Source organism: Numenius arquata, chromosome 2 (assembly GCF_964106895.1).
Source record: "Numenius arquata chromosome 2, bNumArq3.hap1.1, whole genome shotgun sequence".
NCBI classification, from domain to species: Eukaryota; Metazoa; Chordata; class Aves; order Charadriiformes; family Scolopacidae; genus Numenius; species Numenius arquata.
In genome coordinates this window covers 127,753,718-127,778,598 of record NC_133577.1, presented here as the reverse complement: position 1 = coordinate 127,778,598, position 24,881 = coordinate 127,753,718, and the positions used below count along the sequence as shown (strand labels likewise).

Sequence of the window (24,881 nt, the reverse complement as noted above, 5' to 3'; positions counted from 1 at the left end):
TAGTAGCAAGTTCCCCTCTGTAGGCCATGGTTACTAGAGGATAATATAACCCATACAAAGCCCATCAGCAAGCAGAAAGAAGAGCTAGGCTTGAAGCTCCATGTCCTCTTTCCTTGTCGCCTTGGGTACAAGCTCTTTGCAGCCAAACTTAAGTGTGGATTTAGAGGTTTGCACACACAAGCAGCCTAAATCCAAAACTCCACTCCTGAAGGATCATCTCCTGCTTAACTGAGGGGTACCTGAATGTCACAGAAACTATGGCTTCAGTCTTAGAGTTCTGCACCTGCACACAACTGTAAACACCACTACTTCTCATTGGCTGAAAGAACCCAACCATCCAGACATTCTCTGAGGCTTCCTACAGCCTAATTGCTCTCAAAATGTGAGGATGGCTCTTCTTCCACTTCACGTTTGAAAGAAAGGGGCCACAAAAAGTACTAATGTTTCTCGATCTTAATCAGGCTCAGGTGTAAACAGCTCAGTCCTGCAAAAACAGACCCTCTGGACATGTGCAAGTGCAGGACTTGAAGGCAAAGCCAACGATCTCCGGCAATGTGCTGTATCTGTGACTAGAGCTCTCTTTCAGAACCTGTAATTCCTCAGTTGATTGTTCTCTCTGCCTAGAATCAGATCCTTTGCTATGTCCCTGACAGCAAATAAGCAGCTGGGCTATTCTGAATTAGGACTACTGTTAGAGAATCTCTTATTGGTGCCTTATTCAAGGTTCTTGTGCAGTATTTGGGTTTTGTCTCTGTACTGGGAACATCAAGAATGTGTATTCTAATGACAACTGCATTGAACAATCATAAAAAGCATGGAAATGTGAAAAATAGGAAAAGCTACATAGCTGGGATAGCGGGAGATAGCTCATAAAGAAAAAGATGGGAGAGGAGTTGGGGATGCTAGCAATAGAGAAGTTGTTTGGGAGTGAAAGTAAAGGTCTCACCAGAGAACTTAATCCCCATCCGCCTTGTTTGTTACCCCCTGCCTTTGCCCTTTAAAACTGTTTGGAAGGATCATTTTTCTCTGGCTCACAGCTCTGAATCTGAGAACCCATTACCTACCCAGTAGCCCATGGGAGTCGGAAGAGAGGCCTTTACTGTTGGAGATGTAGAACCCCAGGTGATCCCTCTGATACGGGGCTGGCTTCTTGTAACGGTGGATGAGGATGACAAAGCTGATTGTGTCTCGTATGGTCACAGTGACGTTGGAATTGGCAGAGACAGACACCTCGAGGCTGCTGCTCCGTACAACGGCACTCCGATCACAGGACAGAAGAAGCCTTTCCCCATCATCCAGGATGATTCTTTTCGGTGTGATCTCTAGGTAAGATCTCTCTGGCTTATTGCTGAGGATAGTGATGGTGCTGAAGTAAGTCCGGTGCTTCTTGTGGCCATTGCGTGGTGCAGGAGCTCCAATTAGTTGCCCATTCACAGTTACACCTTGCAGGAAAACAATCAATAAATGAAAGCTGGAACCAAGAATAGGTCTATTATCTCAAATATATGCATCTTGCAACTGAGGACATGCAGATTCACCACCTCATGCTCAATTATGTCACCTACCAGTATTCAAAGCAATACGGCCAGTCTGTTACAAATTGATTACTTTATATAGAGCACCTAAATTTACCCAAGCTCAGAAATACCGGCCTTCCCTGGAGATGGGTGCCCCCAGCCCCATTAGTACATTGCGTACACAGTGCTACAGGAGAGGATCGGCTGCTCCTCAGCACAGATGCTTCCTAAGCTCCATCCAACCTTAGACATACCTATCATCAAGACAACGATGTGCAGGGGCTTTGAGCCACATAAGACAAATATACAAATATTTATCTTCCTGACTGCTACAGCCCAACCAACTGTGGTATGATTTACCTCGACCACCAATCTGTTGATGCATAACCTGGGCAAACATACCAGATCTTGGAGAACAAAGAAAAGCTGCTGGCAGGCCCGCTTTTCCTCATAACACCAACTGTACTGAGCTTCTAGGAAGAGGACCTGGGTGTATCTGAATGCTGCTGTCTCAGAGTATCTCAGGGTAGTAGCCACTTGGAGTTTGTTGTCCCCCTCTACCTGACTCCTGAGAAGAGAACTAGCCTGGGAAGCCACAGAAGAAAGGCTACTATCTTGGCCAATAAAGACTGAACAAGACCTGCAGTGAAGTGCTAAACCTCCTCAGGCAGCAGCATAAGAAATTCAGTTCTCTTTGTATCACTGCAGAATAGGACCCTGAACCCTGCAATCCCATTGGGTTATTTTCAGCTTCACCAGTGCTGCTCTTCCAGCTTTCCTCAGTTTTGCCCCAAAAGAACTACTTTTGAGTAGTCTAAGATGCAGATCCCACTGAGTCAGCTGAAGCTTAGGTGTCCACACTAAGATTCCAAATCATTTTAATGATTTTTGTGACTTCCTGTCCTTAAGACAGTGTTTTGCTTCGACAGGTCTCTGAACAGCTACTAGACAGCAACAATAAAGGCAGAGGCTTGTGGCTGACCCAAGCTGGACCCAAGCCATCAACACCGAGATGAAATATCTCCACATCCCATCATTGCTGAGGGGATCTCTCATCTCTGTCTCCATAGGCTCAACTTGCTAGCGCCTACGGAGTCTGTTTTTCTCAAGCTCATTCCACATTTGAGCCACAGAATCACTAAAGCGGTAGCACAAACACAGTCTGTGAAAGATGTTTAAGGGAAACATTGCCAAGAACTGGACCTCATTCACTAAGACAGGCATGAACACAGAAATATGGAGGCGAGAGCACTGCCACACAGAACAGAATTCTTGCAACTTTATTGTGGGGTTGTTTATCCTCTTTGTAAAACAAATCCGTGCATTGTCTCTGGTTTTGACACCCTTCCTCCCACCATTTCCCCGCTGACGACATAATCCGCTTATTAGCTGCCCTGCTTAGAATTCCAGATCGGATCAGAGCACAGTTTGGGCCCCTAGGGATCAGACTGGCTTGGGCAAAGCAGATCCTGAATCGTGTGGGTTTTCTCAGAGCTGTTGGTTAGCTTGTTTGGATACTTTGCTCTGTCCTAAAGAAAACAGCACTGTAAAAATGAAGTTCCAATAACAGAGCAATCTTGGCGAGTCCAAATCTTTTACTTGCATGGTGTGACTTTGTAACTAGAGGGCTGATGAAGTTGCACCATCAGAGTAATGCACTGTCTCTGCACCAGGAAGCTGAAGCCCCTGTGTAACCTCTCAGCACGGAGGTGGCTGCATGGCGCAGGCAAACACTTTGTGCACTTTGCAAAATGCCTGTGGCTGTTGTAGCCCTGGTCAAGTGCAACCTCCAGACCATTCTGGATCATCAAGAGCTAAGCTCTCCAATCTAGGTGGGCTGAAGGGGTGCAATGTGGTCCTCATGCACTCAAGGGGGTGTCTTTGCTGTTTAGATGTAATTGCTGCTCCCTTGATTCCAGTCAATGAAGATCTGAACCAGGAAAGGAGCCAGCAATGTGGCCTTGAGGCCAAGAGGGCCAATGGTCTCCTGGGGTGCATGAAAAAGAGCATGACCAGCAGGTTGGGGGAGGTCATCCTCCCCCTCTACTCTGCCCTGGGGAGGCCACATCTGGAGTACTGTGTCCAGTTCTGGGCCCCCAAGTTCAAGAAGGACAGCGAACTACTAGAAAGAGTCCAGCGGAGGCTACAAAGACGACCAAGGGAATGGAGCACCTCTCTGATGAGGAAAGGTTGGGACACCTGGGTCTGTTTAGCCTGGAGAAGACTGAGAGGGGATCTCATCAATGCTTATGAACATCTAAAGGGCGGGTGTCAAGAGGATGGGGTCAGGCTCTTTTCAGTGATGCCTGGTGACAGGGGACAAGGGGCAACAGACACACGCTGGAAAACAGGAAATTCTGTCTGAACATGAGGAGGAACTTCTTTCCTTTGAGGATGCCAGAGCACCGGAACAGGCTGCCCAGAGAGGGTGCGGAGCCTCCTCCTCTGGAGACCTTCAAAACCTGCCTGGATGGGTTTCTGTCCAGCCTGCTCTGCGTGACCCTGGTCTGGCAGGGGGTTGGACTAGATGATCGCCAAAGGTCCCTTCCAACCTCTACAATTCTGTGGTTCTGTGAAAAGTTTGTATGCACATAAAGACTAGTTCTCTCTATGTTTAGGTCTAATCTGTTGACAAACACTTCTATAGATGAATTGTGTATGTAACAGTGGCCAAGACCACCTCCTTGTTTAGGCTTGCTGTGGGATTTACCCATAAGCTACGATAAAGTTGAAGGTCAGTAAGTGCAAGTGAATAATTCACCTCACCTTTTTATCCAGGTGATTAGAGCTGGAAAACTGGTCTGCACCAATTTTCCATTGCCTGGCCAGAAAAGCAACTTTTTCTAATTTCCTGTCACTTTCTTGCTTGTGAAGCACCTTAGTGCTAAGTCTTACAGCTCTCTAGCTGCCCTTGCACTTCAGCTTTCCTCCAAAAGCAACCGCTTTGCTTGGCTGCTCACCAGATTCCTTGTGATCAGAGACCAGTCGGAGAATGTCCCCTGGCTCTCCATCAATATTGAAGCAGACGGAGAACTTGCTGGAAGGAAAATCAATGACGAAGTGAGGGTCTCCATCCGCTGAGAAGACATGGAAAAAGAGACAAATGTGAGAGACTTACACAAAACTGCAGCATCCCAAGAATGCAACAAAACAGCTTTTTAAAGTGTGTCTGTCCCTGTTTTTTCTGACTCCCTTGTTTGTTGTTTTTAGAGGGTTGGATGAAGTTTGCCAGGAAATGCCATGTTTTGTTTTGTTTTTCACAAAGATTATTTTATTTTGGTTTGTTTTGTTTTTTTTTTTTCTCACAGAAGAGGTTGGGTTTTCAATGAAAACTCAAAACCCAAAGCAGTCCAAGTGAAAATCAGGATATTTTCTCCCTGGAATAGCATTTCAATGATTTATGGGAATTGTCATGCAGGTGTTTTATACTCCTCCATACTCTGTTGGGAGGCTACAACCCCCACAGCACACAAAAATGTATCCTCTAACCAAGGACTGCTGCATGGACACACCTCATACTGAACTTTCCCTCGATATCAGATTGGAGCAATCAACAGCAGGTTTTAAACAATGCCACGACCTTCGTTTTTCAACAGTCCATGACTACCAGACTACCAGATAGCTGTTACTAATAATACGACCAGCCAAAAACCCTAGTTTGTAAGGTGAATTTGACCTTATCCAGTGAAATTCAAGTCTAAATTCTTGATCTGGGCTTATTTATGAAAAGGATGTTAAGCAGAGGTGCAGAACCAACAGGGAAATAGCAAAACACTATCAAATTTTCTTTTTCTTTTGCTTTTTTTTCTTTCAACAACACTTTTTATGTTTCAGCAGCATTACTTTATAAAATGTTTTTTGAGTAGTTCTAGTACAGAGGGAACATGCTTCCTGTTCTCCCCTCATCTACAGAAATCTCAAATATGAGGATCCAGTGCTGTAGATCATCTGCCTTGCTATGTTTCCTCACACTTCTCCTCGTTACTGATCCTCTCTTTATTTTGGTTTTCTTTTCATTTTCCTCCCTACATTGAAGGTCTAGTAAATAGGATTTTGGCTGACCCATCAGGATGGTTATAGCACAGCGGCATGCAACTAAGATTTCCATAAATCAACTACTATTATACTGGATTATTAAAGGCATGAAAACAGGCACTGACCTGAGGTTTTGGAGATTTTAATTCTTTGTTTATCTTGCTGTCTGCGTATACCTAGAAGTGGGGAAGGCAGGCTGTTACAATTACTTATTGAACAGCAGAAATAACCATAGTATAATAATATTTCCAAAATATTATTCTGTGAGATAATGGGACATATTCTTGCAGCTATTTTAAGAATTTAGAACACCAATTTTTCTTCGTTTCTACAGAGTGGTAAGTGCTTCCAGGGTGTGTCAGGTGCCTGAAAGGTTTGCTCAAGGTTACTTATCCCACAATGAGCAAATCAGTGTGATCTCAGCTTTCCGTTTACCATCCCTCAGTCCATGGGCTAGATCATCCCTCTTGCCAAAGGCAACCGTGAGACATCACCTATGCAAAAAGATTTCTTATCAGTACATGGTTATTTTTCCCCTCATACCTGGTGGTGCCTTGTGTCCCTGCAAGCTCTGCAACTTCTCACCAATGCCATCAGTCGAAGGGCTGATAAACTCCTCTTGAGGTTGTTCTGAATGGAGCCCAGCCTCCCTCATCTTCAGAACGGTGAAGGGAGTAACGAAATTGTAAGCCAGGGCCATTGACTTGGCTTTCTCCGTCAAATAGTCTTTTTCCTGACTGTCATCGCTCTTCAACCGGGAGTTCAGCAATTCCTTGATGGTGAGGTAACTCCATGCCCTCTCAATGTAATTCCTGTCACCTTTGCCATCTTCCAGGCCAGGGACACCTCTGATGTCATTCCTGCTTGGCAGGTCAATAGCCACATCTGTTTTGAGGAGGATGTACTTCTTAGAGTTGCTAGCGGTCACCTCCACGTGGAGGCTATCTGAGGTGCGATTGATAAGTTTGCCAGCTATTATAATTTCAGAGCCATTGAAGTAGTTAGGGAAGAAGTTCTGGGTGACTTGCTCCACGTTGTCTTCAGGGTAATCAACACGGATGTCAGAGAGAAGGGGTGTTCCTATTTCATCATAGAACCTGAAAAAAAGACACATTTCTCACTGTTACTACTGTTCATCCAGGTGTATGCACAGACTCTTGCACTTATACATGGCCAAGGATACCATCAGACTGCCTAATGTGGCTCCTGAGACATTCAGGAGCAGTTAGAGCTACCAGGCCCCAAATTTAACTACTGCATCCACTGTAACTGGGCCCAGAGAGACGGCTTTTTCAAAACTTGAATGGACAAGGCCCTGAAAGCCCTCACTCTTCTCTGAGCAGAAAGCTGGATTACATCACCTCCAGAGACGATGTAATCACTTTCAACCTTTCAACCTGAAGTATTCTCTGCCTCATTTTAGTTTTCAGCGTTTCTTAGGCATCGAAACAATCTCCTAAGCATGCTCAGAAGCATCCCAGCATGGTCTGGCAGTCACCTACCTTCCACTATGATTCAAGTGCTCTGCAAGGAGATATCTGGAACCACTTAAGTTTGCTTAAGAGGGCCCATCCCTCAAATGTAAATTCTTGGCTGCTCAGGCTCACAGAAAGCACCCTAGTTATTTCAAAACATACTTTGAAAAGATGCTGTTACACACAGTTTTCTAGTGGTATTACGCATGGCATTCCAGAGTCAGAAACTGTAAGACCAAGATGCCCCCCAAAGCTGGAGAGTATCTGAACCAAAGGTTCTGTATCACCGGAAGAGCCCTAGATAATACACCTTTGGATGATCAGTATGGGACAGGCAGGAACATGGTTTTCTGAAGGTCAGAGGAGAAAGAAAATCAAAAAGGAATCTCACTATGCCCCCATAAATGAGGACATTTCCAAGGAATGGGGGAATCCTAACTAGAGGAGGACTGGCAGAGAGAACTCACTGCTACCTGATTGTTGACTTTCTCTTGGAGCAAGCAACGAACTTCCATGGAACCAGAGTTTAACCCTTTAATGCTTTATTAATGTGACCTACCATACTTCTGAGAATACTTCACACTGGACAGGCCAGAAAGCCTTCACAAGAGGTCAAAGCCCAAGCTTACAGTACTGTGCTTTCCCTGCAGTGACATGCTTTCCATGGATCTTCCCAAGCTCCTCCAAGAATGCCTTTTTTCCCATTTAAATGCCAGACTCCTCGTCTCTTGGCAAGTCATTTGAGTCTGATTTGGTAAATAAACAACAAACTGGCCTCAGCCCTTTTTTAGTTCAGGCTGCATTTATTTTTCACATCTGCTTAAACAGATTGTCTAGAAGTCACACTTTCTGTTTTATTCTCTCTCCGAGGAAATCCAAAGCCTGAACTGATTAGCTTTATTTTAAAGTGTCTCTGAGCACTCACCGTCTTTGATGCAGAGACCTTGATGCATTTTAAAATACAAGTCAATTAAACCTGAGAACTTTCTGTTAAACAATTCCTGGAGTATAACAAATAGTGGAGTAAGGGATAGAACCTGTCATATAGTAAAATGTAAGGAAGTATGAGAGTAAAAATACAACCCACTGACTACAAAAATGAGAAATTACATTGGCATCCATGTAGATTTTCCCTCCAATAGTGATTTGAATTGGCCTCCAGCAAGCGATTGTGCCTTTCTGTATAAATTTTGTACCAGATGCCAAATGGAGTCACCATCATTGAGCTTGGTAAACAGTGAGATGTTTATCAGAGAGAGGTGTTTGAACAAGTACTTGCAGTGTTGGGTTCCTGCAGCCCAAACAACCAGCACATCCTTCATTTGCCAGGGAAAGCCACTTGCTATCCAAAATGCATGTTGTGAGAAGCAAATGACATAAGTAGAGTGGCAGAAGGATCTACAAAATCCAATTTAAAAGGAAGACACTCTTGCCCACACATAACCACCAGAAGATAATTTCAGGTTAGGCATCCTCAGTATCCCTCAGCACCCCTCTACTCTGCGCTCGTGAGACCCCACCTGGAATACTGTCTCCAGCTTTGGAGTCCTCAACACAGGAAGGACATGGACCTGTTGGAACGGGTCCAGAGGAGGGCCACGAAGATGATCAGAGGGATAGAGAACCTCCCCTATGAAGACAGGCTGAGAGAGCTGGGGCTGTTCAGCCTGGAGAACAGAAGGCTCCGGGGAGACCTCACAGCAGCCTTCCAATATCTGAAGGGAGCCTACAGGAGTGCCGGAGAGGGACTCTTTGTCAGGAGATGTAGTGACAGGACAAGGGGTAATGGTTTTAAATTGGAAGAGGGGAGACTTAGATTAGATATTAGGAGGAAATTGTTTCCTGTGAGGGTGGTGAAGCACTGGAACAGGTTGCCCAGGGAAGTTGTGGATGCCCTATCCCTGGAAGTGTTTAAGGCCAGGCTGGATGGGGCTTTGAGCAACCTGCTCTAGTGGAGGTGTCCCTGCCCATGGCAGGGGGGTTGGAACTAGAAGATCTTTAAGGTCCCTTCCAACTCTAACCATTCTATGCTTCTATGATCTGAGCATACTCTGCCTCTCTCAACCAGAGCTGAGCCTCAGAGAAACTCCCATCTCTTGCAATATCTCCTTAGAGGATTTCCCTCCCCAAAAGCCTTGCTCAGAGGACAAGGGTATAAGCACAGAAAAAGCAGAAAAAACCCTTTGAGGTGGCTGGCTGCATCCTCATCCTCCTGGAAATGCCTCGTCATGCCGCAGTTCTCCAGTGCCATCCTCTCCAGCAGCTTCTGGTCCACATCATTGCCAATGCCGATGGTGAAGAGGCAAAATTTATCGCGGATGGCATCCTTGGTGTTGCTGAGGATTTTGGACGACTGTGTTTCCCCAACAGTGGGCCTCCCATCCGTGAGGAAGATGATCAGAGAGACAGTCCTGGCATCAATGTCGTTCTGAGCAATGTAGTCATTTAGCAGCTTTGCACCAGTCTGGAGAGCACCATTGATATTAGTCCCTGGGAAGGTACCAAAACGATTAGCTCATTTCTCCTTCTAAGAGTGGTACAAATAATTTCCCTAAGCTCCCGCTAGTACAACGACAGCATCTCTATTCATCAGGATGTTCCTTTTCTCTACATGAGGTTGCACTAGCCCTTTAACTCGGTTCAGCTCTGTTACTCAGCACACGTTTGGGATAGGTCTTTATAGTCTTATGAATTACAGTTTATTGTGTGAAATTACTGTATCCTTGAATGTCTCAATGTACAATAGTCAGCCATGGTGAGCAGAGTCATAGCACATACCATGTCCTGCCGGTACATAAAAACCCAGTTAAACTTAATTAGGGACTCTCCCAGATGGTATCTGAACTGGGAGAACAAGTTCTGCACATTTTGTCTGAAGGGCACAAGATTTGAAGAAAGGAAAAAAGCTTTTAGTGGGAAAACAAGTGGTTGGGTTTGTTCTTCAAACCCCAAGGGCTAACAAAGTTTAAAGGGAGGAGAAATGGCTTTGTTAGCCGAGGAGTGTGTTTTCACAAAACTGGCTAGTGAAGAATGGAGCTGCCTGAAGTGGGGAGAGAGGGATGAAATGGAAAATAAATGAGGGAATAGATGTACTTTAGAAGAACAGCCATGAAAAGGATTCAAACCTACCGTGTGTTCAGAAAAAAAGAAAGCAGGAAAATGAGTACAGGCATCTCCTCGCTCCATGTATTTTTTATGCTAGTCAAAGCAAAGAGGGATTGTTTGTGGAACCTTTGCAAGATTAGTATGTCTGTGTTAGAAACAGCTCTCAGAAAAAAAAGCAGGTGAAATGTGTTGAGCCATAGACAACAGACTCCTCCTACGGGTCCAGAAGGAAATACCTAGGGGGTTATCAGCAAGAATGTGCTACCAGGTCTGACCGTGCATCATGTACCTAGAAACTTAGCATGCACAGCTCCAATGACTGCAGCAAGACAAGGAACAGGAAAGGGGCTTCTGAAAAGTCCTCAAAATCTAGATTTTTTTTTTTTTGCAAAATGGCTTTGAACCAAAACCCTGCATCTAAATATCCTAATGTTCTCTTAGTCTCCAGATCCAAAGTTTCAGAAATATGTTTTTTTCCCCAGAAACAAAAGAAAACCATCCCACGCGGCAGATTTTGTCATTTCAAACCCAGCCACATCATAGAGGCTACAAAACAGTGAAAACTGCCTTTTGCCACGTGCACAACTATTTAGCAGCAATATTTTGTTCCCATTTCTTTGGTGTGTGAGTAAGATACAGCAGTGTAAGCGCAGCACGTTCTTCATGTGTGTGATCTGTGAGCCTCAGCACATTCATGTTCACTGGAAGATACTCAAGCAACAGCACGTTTATAGGAAAAATGCAGAATTAGCCAAAACTGAAGTACCACTGGCCTGTGGTGAAGAATCACTGCACCTTCCTCTTGAACATGAGTTAATCATTTCCTTTCACTTTTCTCCTCTGGCAGGTTCATGTGCAAACTCAGCTGGTTCCTGCACAGCTCTTTCGGCACTTCGGGAGTAAAAAGCTTTGTTCTCTGAGTTTAGTCCCACTATTGGTAATTGTTTAACTGGGCAGGCCCCTTGACCACTTCCTAAACTCTTCCTCTCGCAATACAAACAGTACGGCAAACCATCCTGTTTGCTGTGTTTTTCCATCAGAGAGTTTCCTTTGCCAGGAGCAGTCACCGCTCAGGGGCAGCCATGGGAAGGCCCTGTCTGACCTTCAACCAGCTGTGACTGCTCGCATCGGGGAGGATTTGCACAGGTTATTTTGCTGCTCTCTGCTTGCCTGGGGAGTGCTCAGCTAGAATGGGCACAGCTGCCAAAGTTTGTTTGGTTGGGGTTGTTCAGCCTGGAGAAGAGAAGGCTCTGGGGAGACCTTAGAGCCCATTCCAGTACCTAAAGGGACTACAGGAGAGATGGGGAAGGACTCTTGATCAGGGAGTAGAGGGATAGGACTAGGCGTAATGGCTTTAAACTGACAGAAGGGACATTTAGATTAGATATTACGAAGAAAATCTTTACTGTGAGGGTGGTGAGACACTGGGACAGGTTGCCCAGAGAAGCTGTGGATGCCCCATCTCTGAAGGTGTTCAAGGCCAGGCTGGATGGGGCTTTGAGTGACCTGGTCTAGTGGGAGGTGTCTCTGCCTGTGGCAGGGGGTTGGAACTCGATGATCTTTAAGGTCCCTTCCAACCCAAACCATTCTGTGATTCTATGATTACAAACCTCACTATGTTTTTTTATATTACTATCCATAGCCTCACAGGAGACCACTGAATCAAGTTCAAAATCATGCCAGCACTCTGCCACTGTTCTGGGGTCTCCTCCTCTCCCCTCTTCACTCCTGGCAACAAGGCACAAGTGAAAAAGGGCAAGAAATTCTTAATTGTCATTCTTAAATGTCACTCTGACTGTTCCTCGGTAGAGAGAAGAAGAAAACAGTACTAGGCAAGAAACTAGCTCTTGTAGAAGGCAATCCCACAGCCCTCACTGGATAGCCCATCCCTGGAGTTTCCAGCCAAGACAAAACCATGTGCCTGCATTTACACAGGCTTTCAGAAACTGCACAAGAACTGGCCCTGTGTGTCCTTCACCAGGATGTGGTATTTCTTCCTGTGTCCTCAAGAAATAACCTTGGGAACTTTCCCACTCCGAGGGTCTCACCAGATAAACAGGAGAATGGGCCCAGTCTGGATTTAATAAGTATAGCAGGTCATATGACTGGATCTGGGGACACCTTCCCATCATGTACACTGATAAAGGGCATATATCCTTCTGTAACATAAACCTGAGTGGAAATAGGGAAGGGGCCCCCTTGTCCCGTGACCTAAGTCCCAATGTCTTTTTCTTGCTACATGCTACAGGACCACATTCCCCTCTCCATTCTGGTGTAGTTAATTGGATAACAAAATTAATCCCGTTCATATCTTTCGATCGTACCTCCAGTAGGTGACATGTTATGAATGTACTTTTTGGCATCTCTTATATTATTTGGAGTGACTGGCACCAGCCGGTCCTGCTGCCAGACCTTTATTCGGTTGGAAAAGCCAATGATGTTGAAGTGGTCTTCAGGCCTTAGGTCCTGGAGAATTGTGAAGAGAGCTTCTTTGGTCTAGAAAGAAAAGAGAAGAGAAGAGAGACAAGTAGGCACAACTGTCACTGCTTTAGTGGGCAAGAATTTAATTCTTAAGATGTTTACTGATCTTATAGATATTTCTACACTGCCAGTTTGGCTTATGAGGAAAATTGGGATGTCCTCCCCTGCCTCAAAGCCTCATCTTTGTGGTGCCAGATGCTATTTAAGATGTTAAGACAAAAGAACAACTCTTGCCCAAAAGCTCTTGCAAAGATCTGTCTGTAAGACACATGTTTAGACCTAACTAAGCTTAAAAATCATGCATAACAATTAAGATTAAAGCTCCCAGTGACGGGGAAAACCATGCTCTGAACTAAGGGATACTGAAACCTTGTGGAGTTCTTCTACAGCCCTCTAGACTTGCAGTAAGCTGTAAGTGGCATATAGTTAAAAAGATTACTTATAAGTTGAAATACCTCTAAATATGTTGAGGATGCGCACAATCTGCTCATAATTAGGATACCGATTGGTATATACATACCACAATGAATAGTTCCAGTAATTCACAAATGTTTCAGCTAATATGTTCAAATGAGTAAGATATTAAAAGAAGCCCTGACTAGTCATTGCAGATTCTACCTGTTGTCACTTTTGTCCTAGGGACATTGTTTTTCCAGCAACATGCCAACATTGTATTGCTCTGCTGTTCATCATCATGTGTAAATACAGGCAACCAGAGTGAGGAAAGCTGGTATCGAGATGAGTTCATAGCGAGAGAGGTTAAGGTTCCTGGGTGGTGGGAAAGACAGACCACTGAGGATAAGCCAACAGGAAGAGTACAGATGTGTCCAGTTCTCCCTGGTGTGACCAACTTTGATTTGGCAGCCATGCAGCTGTGCTCACATGGGGACAAACTTCAGCTCAGTGAGACCAGTTGAGAGAAGATGCCCAAAAGCAGCCTCTGTCCATGCAAACATACGCTATATTTAGACGCAAAACACATGGGAGGAATACCAGGCAACTTCTGTAAGTAGAGGGATCAGCAGCTTCTCAGCTCTGCCCCTTCTTGACCACCATTTCAATCTCCAAGGAAAGATATGCAGGGAATAATACGGTGGACTCAGCAGCATTTAAAGGTTTCTCTCATGCCTATCAGAGAAATATGCAAAGGGCTTGTCCAGAAAAAGTACAAAAGCTAATCAGCAGTGCTGGAAAACATATGTCTCTAGGCCTGATGTTGCTATGTAAAGACAATTTGGAAAGGAGCTCAAACGACTGATCAAGCTGTGTCATCAATATCCCTCTGGATTCTGCATCGAAGCTGATGATGCAATGATGCAATTGCAAACAAATTACCCACCGCAGTGGAATCTCTAATCCTCCCAGCTGGTGACTTGGCTTCCAGTCCATCTGAAGTTAAGGGGAATATTTCCCATAGCTTCAAACATTTTGGATCCAGGTCTGGAGTTCCTCCCTGCCTGTTTCTGTCCTCTCTATAAACCATTTTCCTCTGTACGGGCCATGGGATTCATCCCTCCATTTGCTTGGCTGGAACATTGCTCCACGTCTCACCACCATGAATGTTTCCTAGATAAGAATACTAAACCAAACGTTGGTGGAAGAGGTTCTTTCAGAGAGGAGAGGAGAACCCCACTAGGTTCAAATCACGCTGAGCACCAAGTAAACCTTCAAGAAGATGAATGCCTGCCCCAAACATGAAGGCTGTCTCCCGAGCTTAACAGTCCACAGAGAACCTGCTAAGATGAGCTAAATAGCAGTTATTTGAACAAGAAGGAAAGGTGTTAAGCTCTCTAATCTCCTCTTTTACAATAGCCTTTGTATTGTAAAAATGCATGAGATACAAGACATCACCCTTCAAAAGGGACTTCAAACATTGACAGTCCCATTTTACAGAAGTGAAAACTGAGGCACAGAGTACGTTTGTAATGATGTCAAGGCCACAAATGGAGAACTTTCCAAAACCTGGCATTTCCAGCTCTCAACCCAGTAGGCCAAACCATCTCTCATGCATGCACAGAAGGGCGAAGCAGGAATCACAGTGGAGAAAAGGACTCTTGGATTTATTCCATGATAACAAGAGTAGCCCATGCATTTGTCCCTCGAAAAAAATCATAGAATCATAGAATGGTTAGAGTTGGAAGGGACCTTAAAGATCATTGAGTTCCAACCCCCCTGCCATGGGCAGGGACACCTCCACTACAGCAGGTTGCTCAAAGCCCCATCCAGCCTGGCCTTAAACACTTCCAGGGATGGGGCATCCACAGCTTCTCTGGGCAACCTGTTCCAGTGCTTCACCACCCTCACAGGAAACAATTTCTTCCTAATATCTAATCTAAGTCTCCCCTCTTCCAATTTAAAACCGTTACCCCTTGTCCTGTCACTACACTTCCTGACAAAGAGTCCCTCTCCGGCTCTCCTGTAGGCTCCCTTCAGATATTGGTAGGCTGGATGGGATCAAAGTAAGCAGAAAATATAAATGGAGAAGCTTCTATCCTGTGTGAGCGTGATCCTTCACGCCAACTTCTGCTGAAGGAAATTTGGGGCAGGATGTTAAAGCAAGAAACAGTGACACCACAACAGCTCCCTACATGCAACATTCCCCCTCCACTGCCCCTCAGGGCAGGCAAGGGAGAGAAACAGTGGTGCCTAAAAGCAATGATTTGGAGGGAAACTCCCCAAATCTCATTATCCATATTATAGCTCTAATGATAATTAACATGACTTGACCTTTCCCATTACAAAAACCCTCTTTTCATTTTTTTTGCAATTCTGTCAAACTGCACTTTTCTCAGAGGGATTTATTGGGACCAAACAGCTCTGTTGTTTCTGAGAACAAAGCAAGAGGAAAAATAATCTTGCTTTGGCCTTCTGGCAGAGAGGCTGCGTCTCACCTCCAGTGCGCTCAGAAATTCCTTTTGACATTCTTGCCTGTGGTCAGCCGAAAGAAAAGGAAAAGAAAAGGTGAAACAGCACAGAGCAACAGTGTAGTTTGATGTACACAGCATCCAAGCTAGAATTGCGGAAGGGGTCAGGAGGGAAATGAAGCAGATTTTCCTAGAAAACACAACTCTTTTCCACACCCTCATACTGGGGCCAAATATGGGGCTGGGACCATCTCTCTCTCCCCTTCTTTCATTCTCTCTTTCCTTTTTGTCACAGTTAAGTCATTTCCATGGAGCTTGAGTCAGTTTTTCCCAGGAAAAGGTTCTGTCATATTTTAATGCTCATGCACAGACACCCTGGATTCTGGCATCTCTATAATGTGCTTTCTTCTGCAAGTTCAATAAAAAACCCTTTGAACTTACGTAACATTTATACACACAAACATATGTACAAGTGTGTGTGTATGAACGTTTTTGCTCCAAAGCAAACAGAATGAGGGAAGCCATAGGGTTCATTCTCCTGCAGCTTTTACCTCATCCCAAGAAAAAATAAAGGGTGGGATTCAGCTTTCCCAACTCAGTCATCAGAAAGCTGGGCACTGCATCTAATCCCTCTCTAGGCAGGGGAAGACACCTCCAGAGAGTAATTCATCCCATCTGTTTTGGATAGGTTTTAGGATGGGCTGAGTCATTGTCTGGAAGTGCCTGTCTCCCAGCCTCTCCAAGAGGCTGAGTAGCTCAACTATAGAGGTGAGACACCTCAAGACCGAATCCTGCCTGGTCCTGAGCATTAAAGTACTTACTGGAGCCCAAAGGGGCTGAACTGGCTCTCCCCCTCTCTCAGAATGCTCTGAATTGCCTGGTTTCCCTCTCTCCTTCCAGCCCATAAGGACCTCCAGGTTTATCCCAAAGACTGCAGTTCCTCAGGGGTGGCAACACATACTTTGCTACCAACATCCCTCAGCCATAAAAAGGCTGCGAGAGAGACGTGACTTCCCTCTGGAGGGCTGGATATGAATCAGGAGCCGGCAGGCATCTCCACCAGCCCCTAGGCAAGGATTTGCAGAGCTTTTCGTGCAGAGAGTGCCTGGCAGCGGCTTCAGTCGGAACACGGCAGCAGGTTTCTCATTCTGGCCTTGTAAGGCCACAGCTGGAACTTCTCCTGGCTTCGAGGAGCCAAGGGCTGAGGCTGCCCGTGGGATTCCCAAGCTGCCGATGGGGTCTTTGCACTTCCAGTCCCGCCTGGCCCCAGTGAGTCACTGCACTGAAACTCCTGCCAAAGGCGCTCTCCTTCGAGGCAGAAAATTAACCATTTCTTCCCCGGTGAGGACCATATAATTCCTCCATGGCTGTGCACATGACACCGATCCATTTTAGGGATAAACCAGGCACAGATCTGACCCACTCACTGTGAGGAATCCAGTTTAAGACTCCAGCGCCCTCGTGGCAGGTCAAACACTTCTCCCCTTGCGTTTGCCTGGGTAGATGCATTTTTGGGTGGAGGGTGGAGCAAGGATTAAAGGAGAGGATGTCAGGAAGTAGCAATACAGAACAGCTGGAAAAAAAAAATAACCAATTTTTGCCAGCTGGGAATGGTTTGTAGCTGTCAGAGACAAGCTTTAAATCGGGATTTAAAAGAAGATAACTCAGTGGAGGGAGATTCCTCCATTTCCCCCAGATTAGCATGGATGAAGTCAAGCTGAAAGGTGGAGACTGAACTGTTGTCACTCCAGTGCACTTGGGTCGAGAAGCTGTGCTGGTGAGTGAGCTGTCAGCCCAGCTGAAACCTAGGGCTTGAAACAGCCACCTCCAAGGCTACAACATATCACTCCCCAAATCTGGAACAGAAGAGTCATGGTCTACAGCTGAGGACAAGGGGGATGACCATGGATGCCAGGGAGTGATTACAGTTTTGGTCTGTGCTTCAGGAATGATGAGGAGCAGAAGATGGCCTCTCACTGTCTCCATGACCAACGTGCAGATAGCATCTTCTCAAGCTTACAAGCCAGCTCCCAGCCGCCACGCTGGTCTTTGTTGTCACCTCCACACCGATACCTGGACAAGCAACACAACTGCTCCTCTTCTGGTTCTTGCTTGCTAAGGGCCCCGCATCATAGCCAAGATTACTCAGGGCTATACGACCCCCAGCAAGAGCAGGAAGAGGAGAACTCCCTCAGCTACGCTCCTGTTTGGCTGTGATTTGTCACCTTTGTACCCGGCCCTTGGGGCTAGCTCTGACAGACCCCACTTAGCTTAAACACTGGTGGAGCAAAGCATGGGAAGAGACACACTCCCATGGGAGAGCTGAGAGCCTTCAGCCCTTTCCTGGGTCAAAGAGCTGCCTCAGAGACATCTGGGATGATGTCAGACCATCTGGGTACCTTTTAGGAGGAATCTGAGTCCCCATGACATTTCTCCCACAGTCTCTTGGTTGTTTGAGGAGCAGGATGAGGGGGAAGCCTGGTTACCCCGAAAGCTGTGCAGTTCAAAGGGAGACAATGTGTGGTTGTTAGATGCCACGGCGTTGCCAGACATTGGCCCTGCTATGAAGCAAGGGGAGAATTCAAGCACCTCATTATAATGCACATCCCAAGCCCACGTATTCACATTTTCCATTGCCTAGGAGCACTTGTAAGTGCTTCATCCCAGGCCCACATCCTCTGTGCAAGCTTCACGCCAGCCCATTAAAAAACAAAAAATAAAATAAAATAAAAAAAATAATCAAAAGACTTTCAGTTCATGCTGAATCCAGTTCTGTATGGACAGTGGGTCTCTGCAGCACTGCAGAGTTAACTCCCTTGGAAACAGCTTCCAGATACAGAGCGAGCTCTCCCAGCAGCTCTGAGATCACTTGGCAACCCTCAGCTGCACCCTGCACGCCCAAACACAGCTGGCATCTGCCCTCGCAACGGCTGGGCAGCAAGACACCAACGCCAGGGATACAGCCCCTTTCCAGCTTCAGGGAACCGCATGAGCTTGAGATGAGTCAGCCTAAAGAGCGTGGCAGAGAGGACAGCATTCACCACCAAAGCCTTTGGAAAGCAGTACCCACCAGCTGAAAACGGTGAACTCCTTGTTCAGCCTGCAGGTAACAGACATGGGACCATCTGCAACCATCTACTGAAGGATGTCACAACTAGAAGACAAAATTTCACTAGGCTTTGTTTTGTCCTTCCAGATCCCCGGTGAGAAGCCATATTTGACAAGAAAGGAGCTAAGGCACAAGATTTAATCTCAAAGGGAATTAGGAACCCACAGCCCTGTTCAAGGGCTCAGAAAACAGATCTCCAACAGCGAGAAGGAGAGAAGTACAAGTAAACATGTTGTTTGGCAAAACACTGCAAGGAAGTACAAGGGAAGGAACAGAAGAGCTTCTCCCTCCCCTTCAATATCTTCTCCCTCCCTTTCAATATATTCTATGCTTCGGTTCATATGTTTCCTTTTCTAAACAGGTACAGGCAGCCGATAAAAGGTCCAGAGCTGGCTTTTCCAAGCCACGACAGCTGTATCTGGCCCAATCTGGCCATAGTCTGTCAGAGGGATTAATGCGGTGACTTAAGTGATGATTGGCATCAGTGTCACACCTGAAATGGTGCTATGGAGGTCAGCCAACGTGCTGCCATGGACTTGGTTTGGGATCCAGTGGCCAAGGGAAAGGTGGTGTGAGCTCCACTGCCCTTTTACATGGAGGATCTGAGGTACAGAGAGAGCAGAGGTTTGGGCAGCATCATCTGAAGGGAGCCTACAGGAGAAGAGCCGGAGAAGGACTCTTTGTCAGGAAGTGTAGTGACAGGACAAGGGGTAACAGTTTTAAATTGGAAGAGGGGAGACTTAGATTAGATACCTCTTTACTGTGAGGGTGGTGAGACACTGGAACAGGTTGCCCAGGGAAGTTGTTGTGGATGCCCCATCCCTGGAAGTGTTTAAGGCCAGGCTGGATGGAGCTTTGAGCAACCTGGTCTAGTGGAAGGTGTCCCTGCCCATGGCAGGGGGGTTGGAAGTCGATGATCTTTTAGGTCGCTTCCAACTCTAACCATTCTATGGTTCTATGATTCCCGTTGAAGACTGAAGCCACATCTTGTGAGTTTTGCTTTCCTCTGTGTCCCAGTTTCCTTTCTGCCCACGTAATGCAGATCACATGCCAGTTGCCAGCAACAGGGACTTTTGTACCAAAAATGGGCTTTTACCCAGAAGTGTATCCTTGGAATTTTTTTTAACCTTCCTTCATCCCCCTCTTGTGGGGGACAATCTGCCCTTTCTTCCTCTGCAGGGAGCATCGTGCAGTTCAGGAACTGCAGCTTGCCCTCTCCCTGTCAATGTATCTTTGTGCTCTCTTCCTGGCAGACACTGATCGCGTAAACAAAGAAAACTCCTTCACAATTCTGGACAACAAGCATTTTGTTTTACACTGACACTGGCCTGTGACAAGAGGGAGTTTGGTTGTAGAGCTCTGGACAATAAAGGTCTGTCTCCAGTCCATGGTCCAGTCTCTCCCGCCTGAACATCACAGATCCCTCACGAGTAACTTGAACATTGCTGACTCCCTGTATGGCCTTCGAAAAAGTTGCTTTGTAGTTTCCCTGTCTGCAAAAGAAATTCTCCATCATTTAGAGCAACTGTTTCCATTGCCTCTTCTGAAAAAGATTTTCCACTTAAGACTGAGTAAAACCACTTAGCTCCACATTCATCCAGGGCATTTAAACACCAGATTTCTCCTCAGTTGGAGATAAAACTGTCTCCAAGGATGTGGACAAGTTTCGCTGTCAGTTGGAGTAACTCACTTCTCTAGCACCCAACACCACAGCGAGGATAAAGACATGAAAAACTGCAAGATGATCTGATTTCTCAGGAGTTGGAGTTTCATGTGCCCAGAGGGCAGAGTAGATGCTAAGTCTTTGCAATCCCACTGCAATGTTGAGTGTATAAATAAATGCCTACACAAAGATTTAAGCAGGCAAGTTCTTATCAGCGCCAAGCATCATTACTTCCAGTCCTTATCAACAGCGCAGTATGGATTACAGTTGGAGCAGTAAACTTTTCTGTACAATAAGTCAAATGGAAAAGCTTAAAGGCTGCCCAACAGCGCCACACTGAAATAACCCCACTGGAAATAACGGGGCTGCCCGGGCAGACAGCCAGACTGACACAGCAGTGCACGAAGGCCACATTCTTGTCTTGTGCTTAGCTCATTTTCAGTGGCATCGCATCCCATAATGTGCCAGTCAGACGCTCAAACCCCCAACCCTGTCAGCATGACAAACAATTTCCATGGAGCTAGCAGCAAAAAGGTCAACACCACGGGAGAAGTGCCCCATGCCCTCAATGCAGAGCTTGACATCTCTCCCTCTGCCCATCCTCAGAAGATGGAGTTAGCCCCAGCGCATGGAAACTGTTCCAGCAATTCAGGAATTTCATTCTCTGTCAAACTGATCAGCCACCGACAGTGCTGGGAAGAGCTGACATGCCCAAGAGACTGTCCACAGCACATCCCCTAAATTTCAGCAACCATTAGCTGCTATGTTATGCAGCAGGAGTTGGGTTGAGACACAGGTTGCAATGCTCTTCACGTTGATTAGCCTCCATTCTTCATCATGCAGCCACTCTCTCACAGTGGGTGCCTCAGCAGTCAGAAGCCTGCCAGGTTTGAAGGTTTCCAGCCCCTCCGCAGAACATTCTACCTGGGTGTGTAGCCTGCTAGGAGAGATGTGTTGCTCCTTCATGGAGACATGTTTCCTCTCCATGGAGAAAAGATCTGTGCTATTTCACCAAGGAGACATCGCATCATTCCTACTCAGGGAGGAGTTATTATTTCTCCACAAAAAGGAGTGCTGTACTTCCACAGAGATGAAGTATCTGTTCTCCCTCTGCAGAGGCTGTGACTCTATAGCCACCTTCTCTCATGGCTCTGGTCCTTTTTCCTTGAACTGTGATAGCTCTTTTAGATGTGATTTCTTTATTTTCATCTCCAGTGAGTGAGGGATGGTGACGATGGTGGGTTTGTTGGAGTAAAGACCCAGCAGTTTTGCTCAGGGTTATCATTAAGCAACACAAGAGCACTAAATTGTTCTTTAAAAAGAGCAAACTTGCCTGTTTTCCCACCTGAGAGTCAGCCACAGTCCTCCAACACCTGATCCACTTCCCATTTTCCCTATTTCCAAATTCCCTCAGCATCTCCAGCTCCAGGATCCCTACTCCCTCCTGCACATCTCTGCCTCCAACCCTTCTCCTGTCCACTTTCATCCCAAGCCACTGCCTCAGACATGAGCACAGGCCAAGCCTTTTCCCAAAACTCTGCAGAGAAGAGAGCAACTGTTTTGGAGAAGATGAAGTCATTACATCAGGGGTAACTATCCAAGCAAAAGCTCTGTCCTCATCACAGAATCACATGGGGTTGGAAGGGACCTCTGGAGATCATCTAGTCCAAACCCCCTGCCAAAGCGGGTCAACCTAGAGCAGGTTGCACAGGAACCTAGAGCAGGTTGCACAGGAGTGATTCATCATGACACAGGTAGTATCATATCCCTCATTCCTAGAGGACCTCAAATTACATCATACGGACCACAGAGTCAGAACTGCCTGTGAGCACTGTTTGATGACTTCATACAGTAATGTAACATGGAAGACCTCCCTCCAGCAGGCTTCCACGTGAGATCCCACAGGCACTTCTGAGCTTCAACTGCTCTTCACAGCTAGAAACACACTGTCCCGGCTGGGCAATGTGTAGTACACATCCCGTTTCAGGGTGAAGGGGTATTTACTTGGAAACAGCAGCGTTGTTGCAAGCAGTGTTAGACTAATAGCTTAAGTCTTGGCAAAGACCAGGTGTCTTTTAGACTTGGGGGGGTCATGTACAGCCAAAAGCCCAGCTAAACAGCCAGCAAAACAGACAAGACTCTGCAAAGAGACAAGCACAGACAAAGAAAACAACCTACTTAAGTTCACATAATAGATCCAGGATGAAAACAGGAACAGAAGCCAGGTCTGGCTTCCAGGTGTTGCTCCGGCAACTGGAAAAGTACAATTCCAGCTTGGAAAGGACTACTAAAGAAACCCAGATCTATAGCTTCATTGACTTGCATGTGTATGCCAGAGCTTTGAGCATACTAATAAGCTTTAAAGGCTCTGATCAGCCCCACCTGGGGCCTCCAACCACAGTCCTACCCATTTAAGCTCCAGTCTGGGCCCTCAGTCCCAGTCTGAGTCTCAGACCAAAAGCTGTGCTGTAGCTGTCTCACAGTAGCTGGTCATAGACCTCAATGACCCTGATCCCTGAACTGACTTCCCAGCTTGATTTAGCAGCTTCCTTTTCATCATGGACTTGTCTGGCGATCACTGGGCTGTGTCTTTAACTTCAGTAGCACCTGTTTTCAATTCCTCCTTTGACGAATTCAGCAAAGGTCTCACCGAAGCCTTTGGGAGAACTCCCAGAGTCTTCATGGGGTTTCAGTTCGAGCCTCAGCAACATTTCCATGCCATACTCTGCTTTTGCATCCTATTTACTCTGAACTCAGTTAAAGGACTTTCCATTTGTAAGTGGGATGGGGTCTTCCTGGGAAATTCTGTCTCTACTTCTACTGCCTTAGCACGGAGCAAATCAGCTGGGGGTATGTTGGCTGTTAGTCCTGAGACCAGAAGCAGATTCTCCTTGTCCTGAGTATCTGAGGGCATCTTGCCCTGAAGGTTACTTGTTTCTCTGTGTGACCCTGTCATTATTTATAAGTTTCAGGGTTTGGGGAAGGCAGATTGTTTTGCTGCATGACAAGTACTTGCTTGTACTTTCCAAGAAAGACTCGTCTTGGAAGCTGGGCAATTAAAGTCTATTTGGATCTGATGTCTTATTTACTGTAGTAGATCCTATATTCCGTGTTCACACCTACAGAGAGGACTGAGATGAAACTGCTGTTGTGTATTCCTAAGCAGGAGGCAGCTGCATGAAGTTGTTGGGGCTGGAGACACTGCATACAGTGCTTCAGTTCACTCAGGCTGTTGTTTTCCACCAGAAATGGAAAAGCTGACAAATCTTTCCTCTTCACAGTAGCTTTAAACTCACTAAAGTCTGTAATTAGAATTAGCATTTTTTCCAAAGTCCCTGTGTGATTTAAGGCAGTTCTCCTGGGCAGCAGCCATTATTTGGACTTGCAGTCAACAGGCCCGCAGCCAGCTCGGCAGCTACCAGCAGAAGCCAGTGGAGTCTGGAGCGAGAACATCGAGTGTTCAGGTTCTTCTCTGCTCTCTCACCACCCTGAAACTACTCAGAGGGAGTCTGTGTGCTGAGGGACAGAGGTTTGGGGACATGTGTAAGGCACTCCGGCCCTCAGAAGGGCTTAGGCAGTGTGGGTCATAGATCAAGGGTACCTACAGTGTCCCTTGGATGGATGCAGGCAAATAAACTGAAGCATTGGCAAATATGCCGCAGGTCCCAGCTTCAGGTGAGTTCCTCCTAGCACAATGAACCTCAAAGAAAATTACAACCTGGCATACTCCTGTTGACAAGTTGCCAGGCTTGTGGTGTAGCCAACTCTTTAACTGAGTGTGTGGGCATTTACTGCCTGTGGGAAATGTAAGGTGAAATGAATCTGCGGTTGAAACAACTACATTTTACCGCACGTCTGCAAAACGTCTGCAAATCCATCCTCTTGTGGACACAGTCATAGCTTGGAACATGCTTGTTCTATAACACTGAACAGTGGGCTGAAAATGGTCCTTCTTCACCATGTTTAATGAAGCAGGGGATAATCGTGGTAATCACAAGCTGGTGAACTTATAACTAGCTTCTCTTTCTCCTAGTTATACCAATGTCAAACTCCTATGTCCCCCTCCACATCTAAAGCCAAAGGTACCATAAAAAGATGCAGGACTGGTCAAAGGACAAATAATTTAAATTCCCAGTAAACCTTGCAGATGTAACCCAGTCCCCTGGCTCTTCTGGTTCCTGTTAAAAGCAACTATTCTGCACAGAACTTACTGTCTCTTTGCAAATGAAGGAAAAAAGCTTTTGAGGACAAAACCAGTATTTTCCTTGCCAGTGGGACAGCAGTAGTGACGTGCAAAGTCTTGAATACAAGAGAAAAATTTTTATCATGAAGCTCAAGAGTTTTCTCTTCCTGACCTTTGTCTCCTTGCCAGTGCTAGATGGTGACTGCTGCAAAGGCCCAGATTCTCAGTGGAGGTGAACTGCTGTGACACAGATGGCTCTGCTAGACATTACCAGAGTTCAGAGGCTGTGAAAACTGCAGGAGGAATATGCACATTAGCTAATGTTCCCCACAAAGCTAACAGATGTCTCGGTGATGTGAGGGAAATGTCTCAAGGGTCTTAATAAGGGGAGACCTTATCGTTCTCTATAACTCCTTGAAAGGAAGTTGTAGAGAGGTGGGAGTTGGTCT

The 24,881-nt window shown here is 46.0% G+C and overlaps 1 protein-coding gene across 2 annotated transcripts in view; it reads right to left on the bottom strand.

Moving 5' to 3' along the window:
* ITIH5 (inter-alpha-trypsin inhibitor heavy chain 5) overlaps nucleotides 1-24,881 on the bottom strand; it is a 53,880-nt gene that overhangs the window by 2,985 nt on the left and 26,014 nt on the right. For both annotated transcript variants that reach the window (XM_074168174.1, XM_074168173.1), the window contains 6 exons: nucleotides 12,457-12,628; nucleotides 9,208-9,517; nucleotides 6,096-6,649; nucleotides 5,678-5,728; nucleotides 4,478-4,594; nucleotides 1,065-1,442 (listed from right to left, as the gene is read on the bottom strand). In XM_074168174.1, the coding sequence (XP_074024275.1) occupies nucleotides 1,065-1,442; nucleotides 4,478-4,594; nucleotides 5,678-5,728; nucleotides 6,096-6,649; nucleotides 9,208-9,517; nucleotides 12,457-12,628 (1,582 nt within the window). The remainder of the gene's footprint in view (nucleotides 1-1,064; nucleotides 1,443-4,477; nucleotides 4,595-5,677; nucleotides 5,729-6,095; nucleotides 6,650-9,207; nucleotides 9,518-12,456; nucleotides 12,629-24,881) is intronic.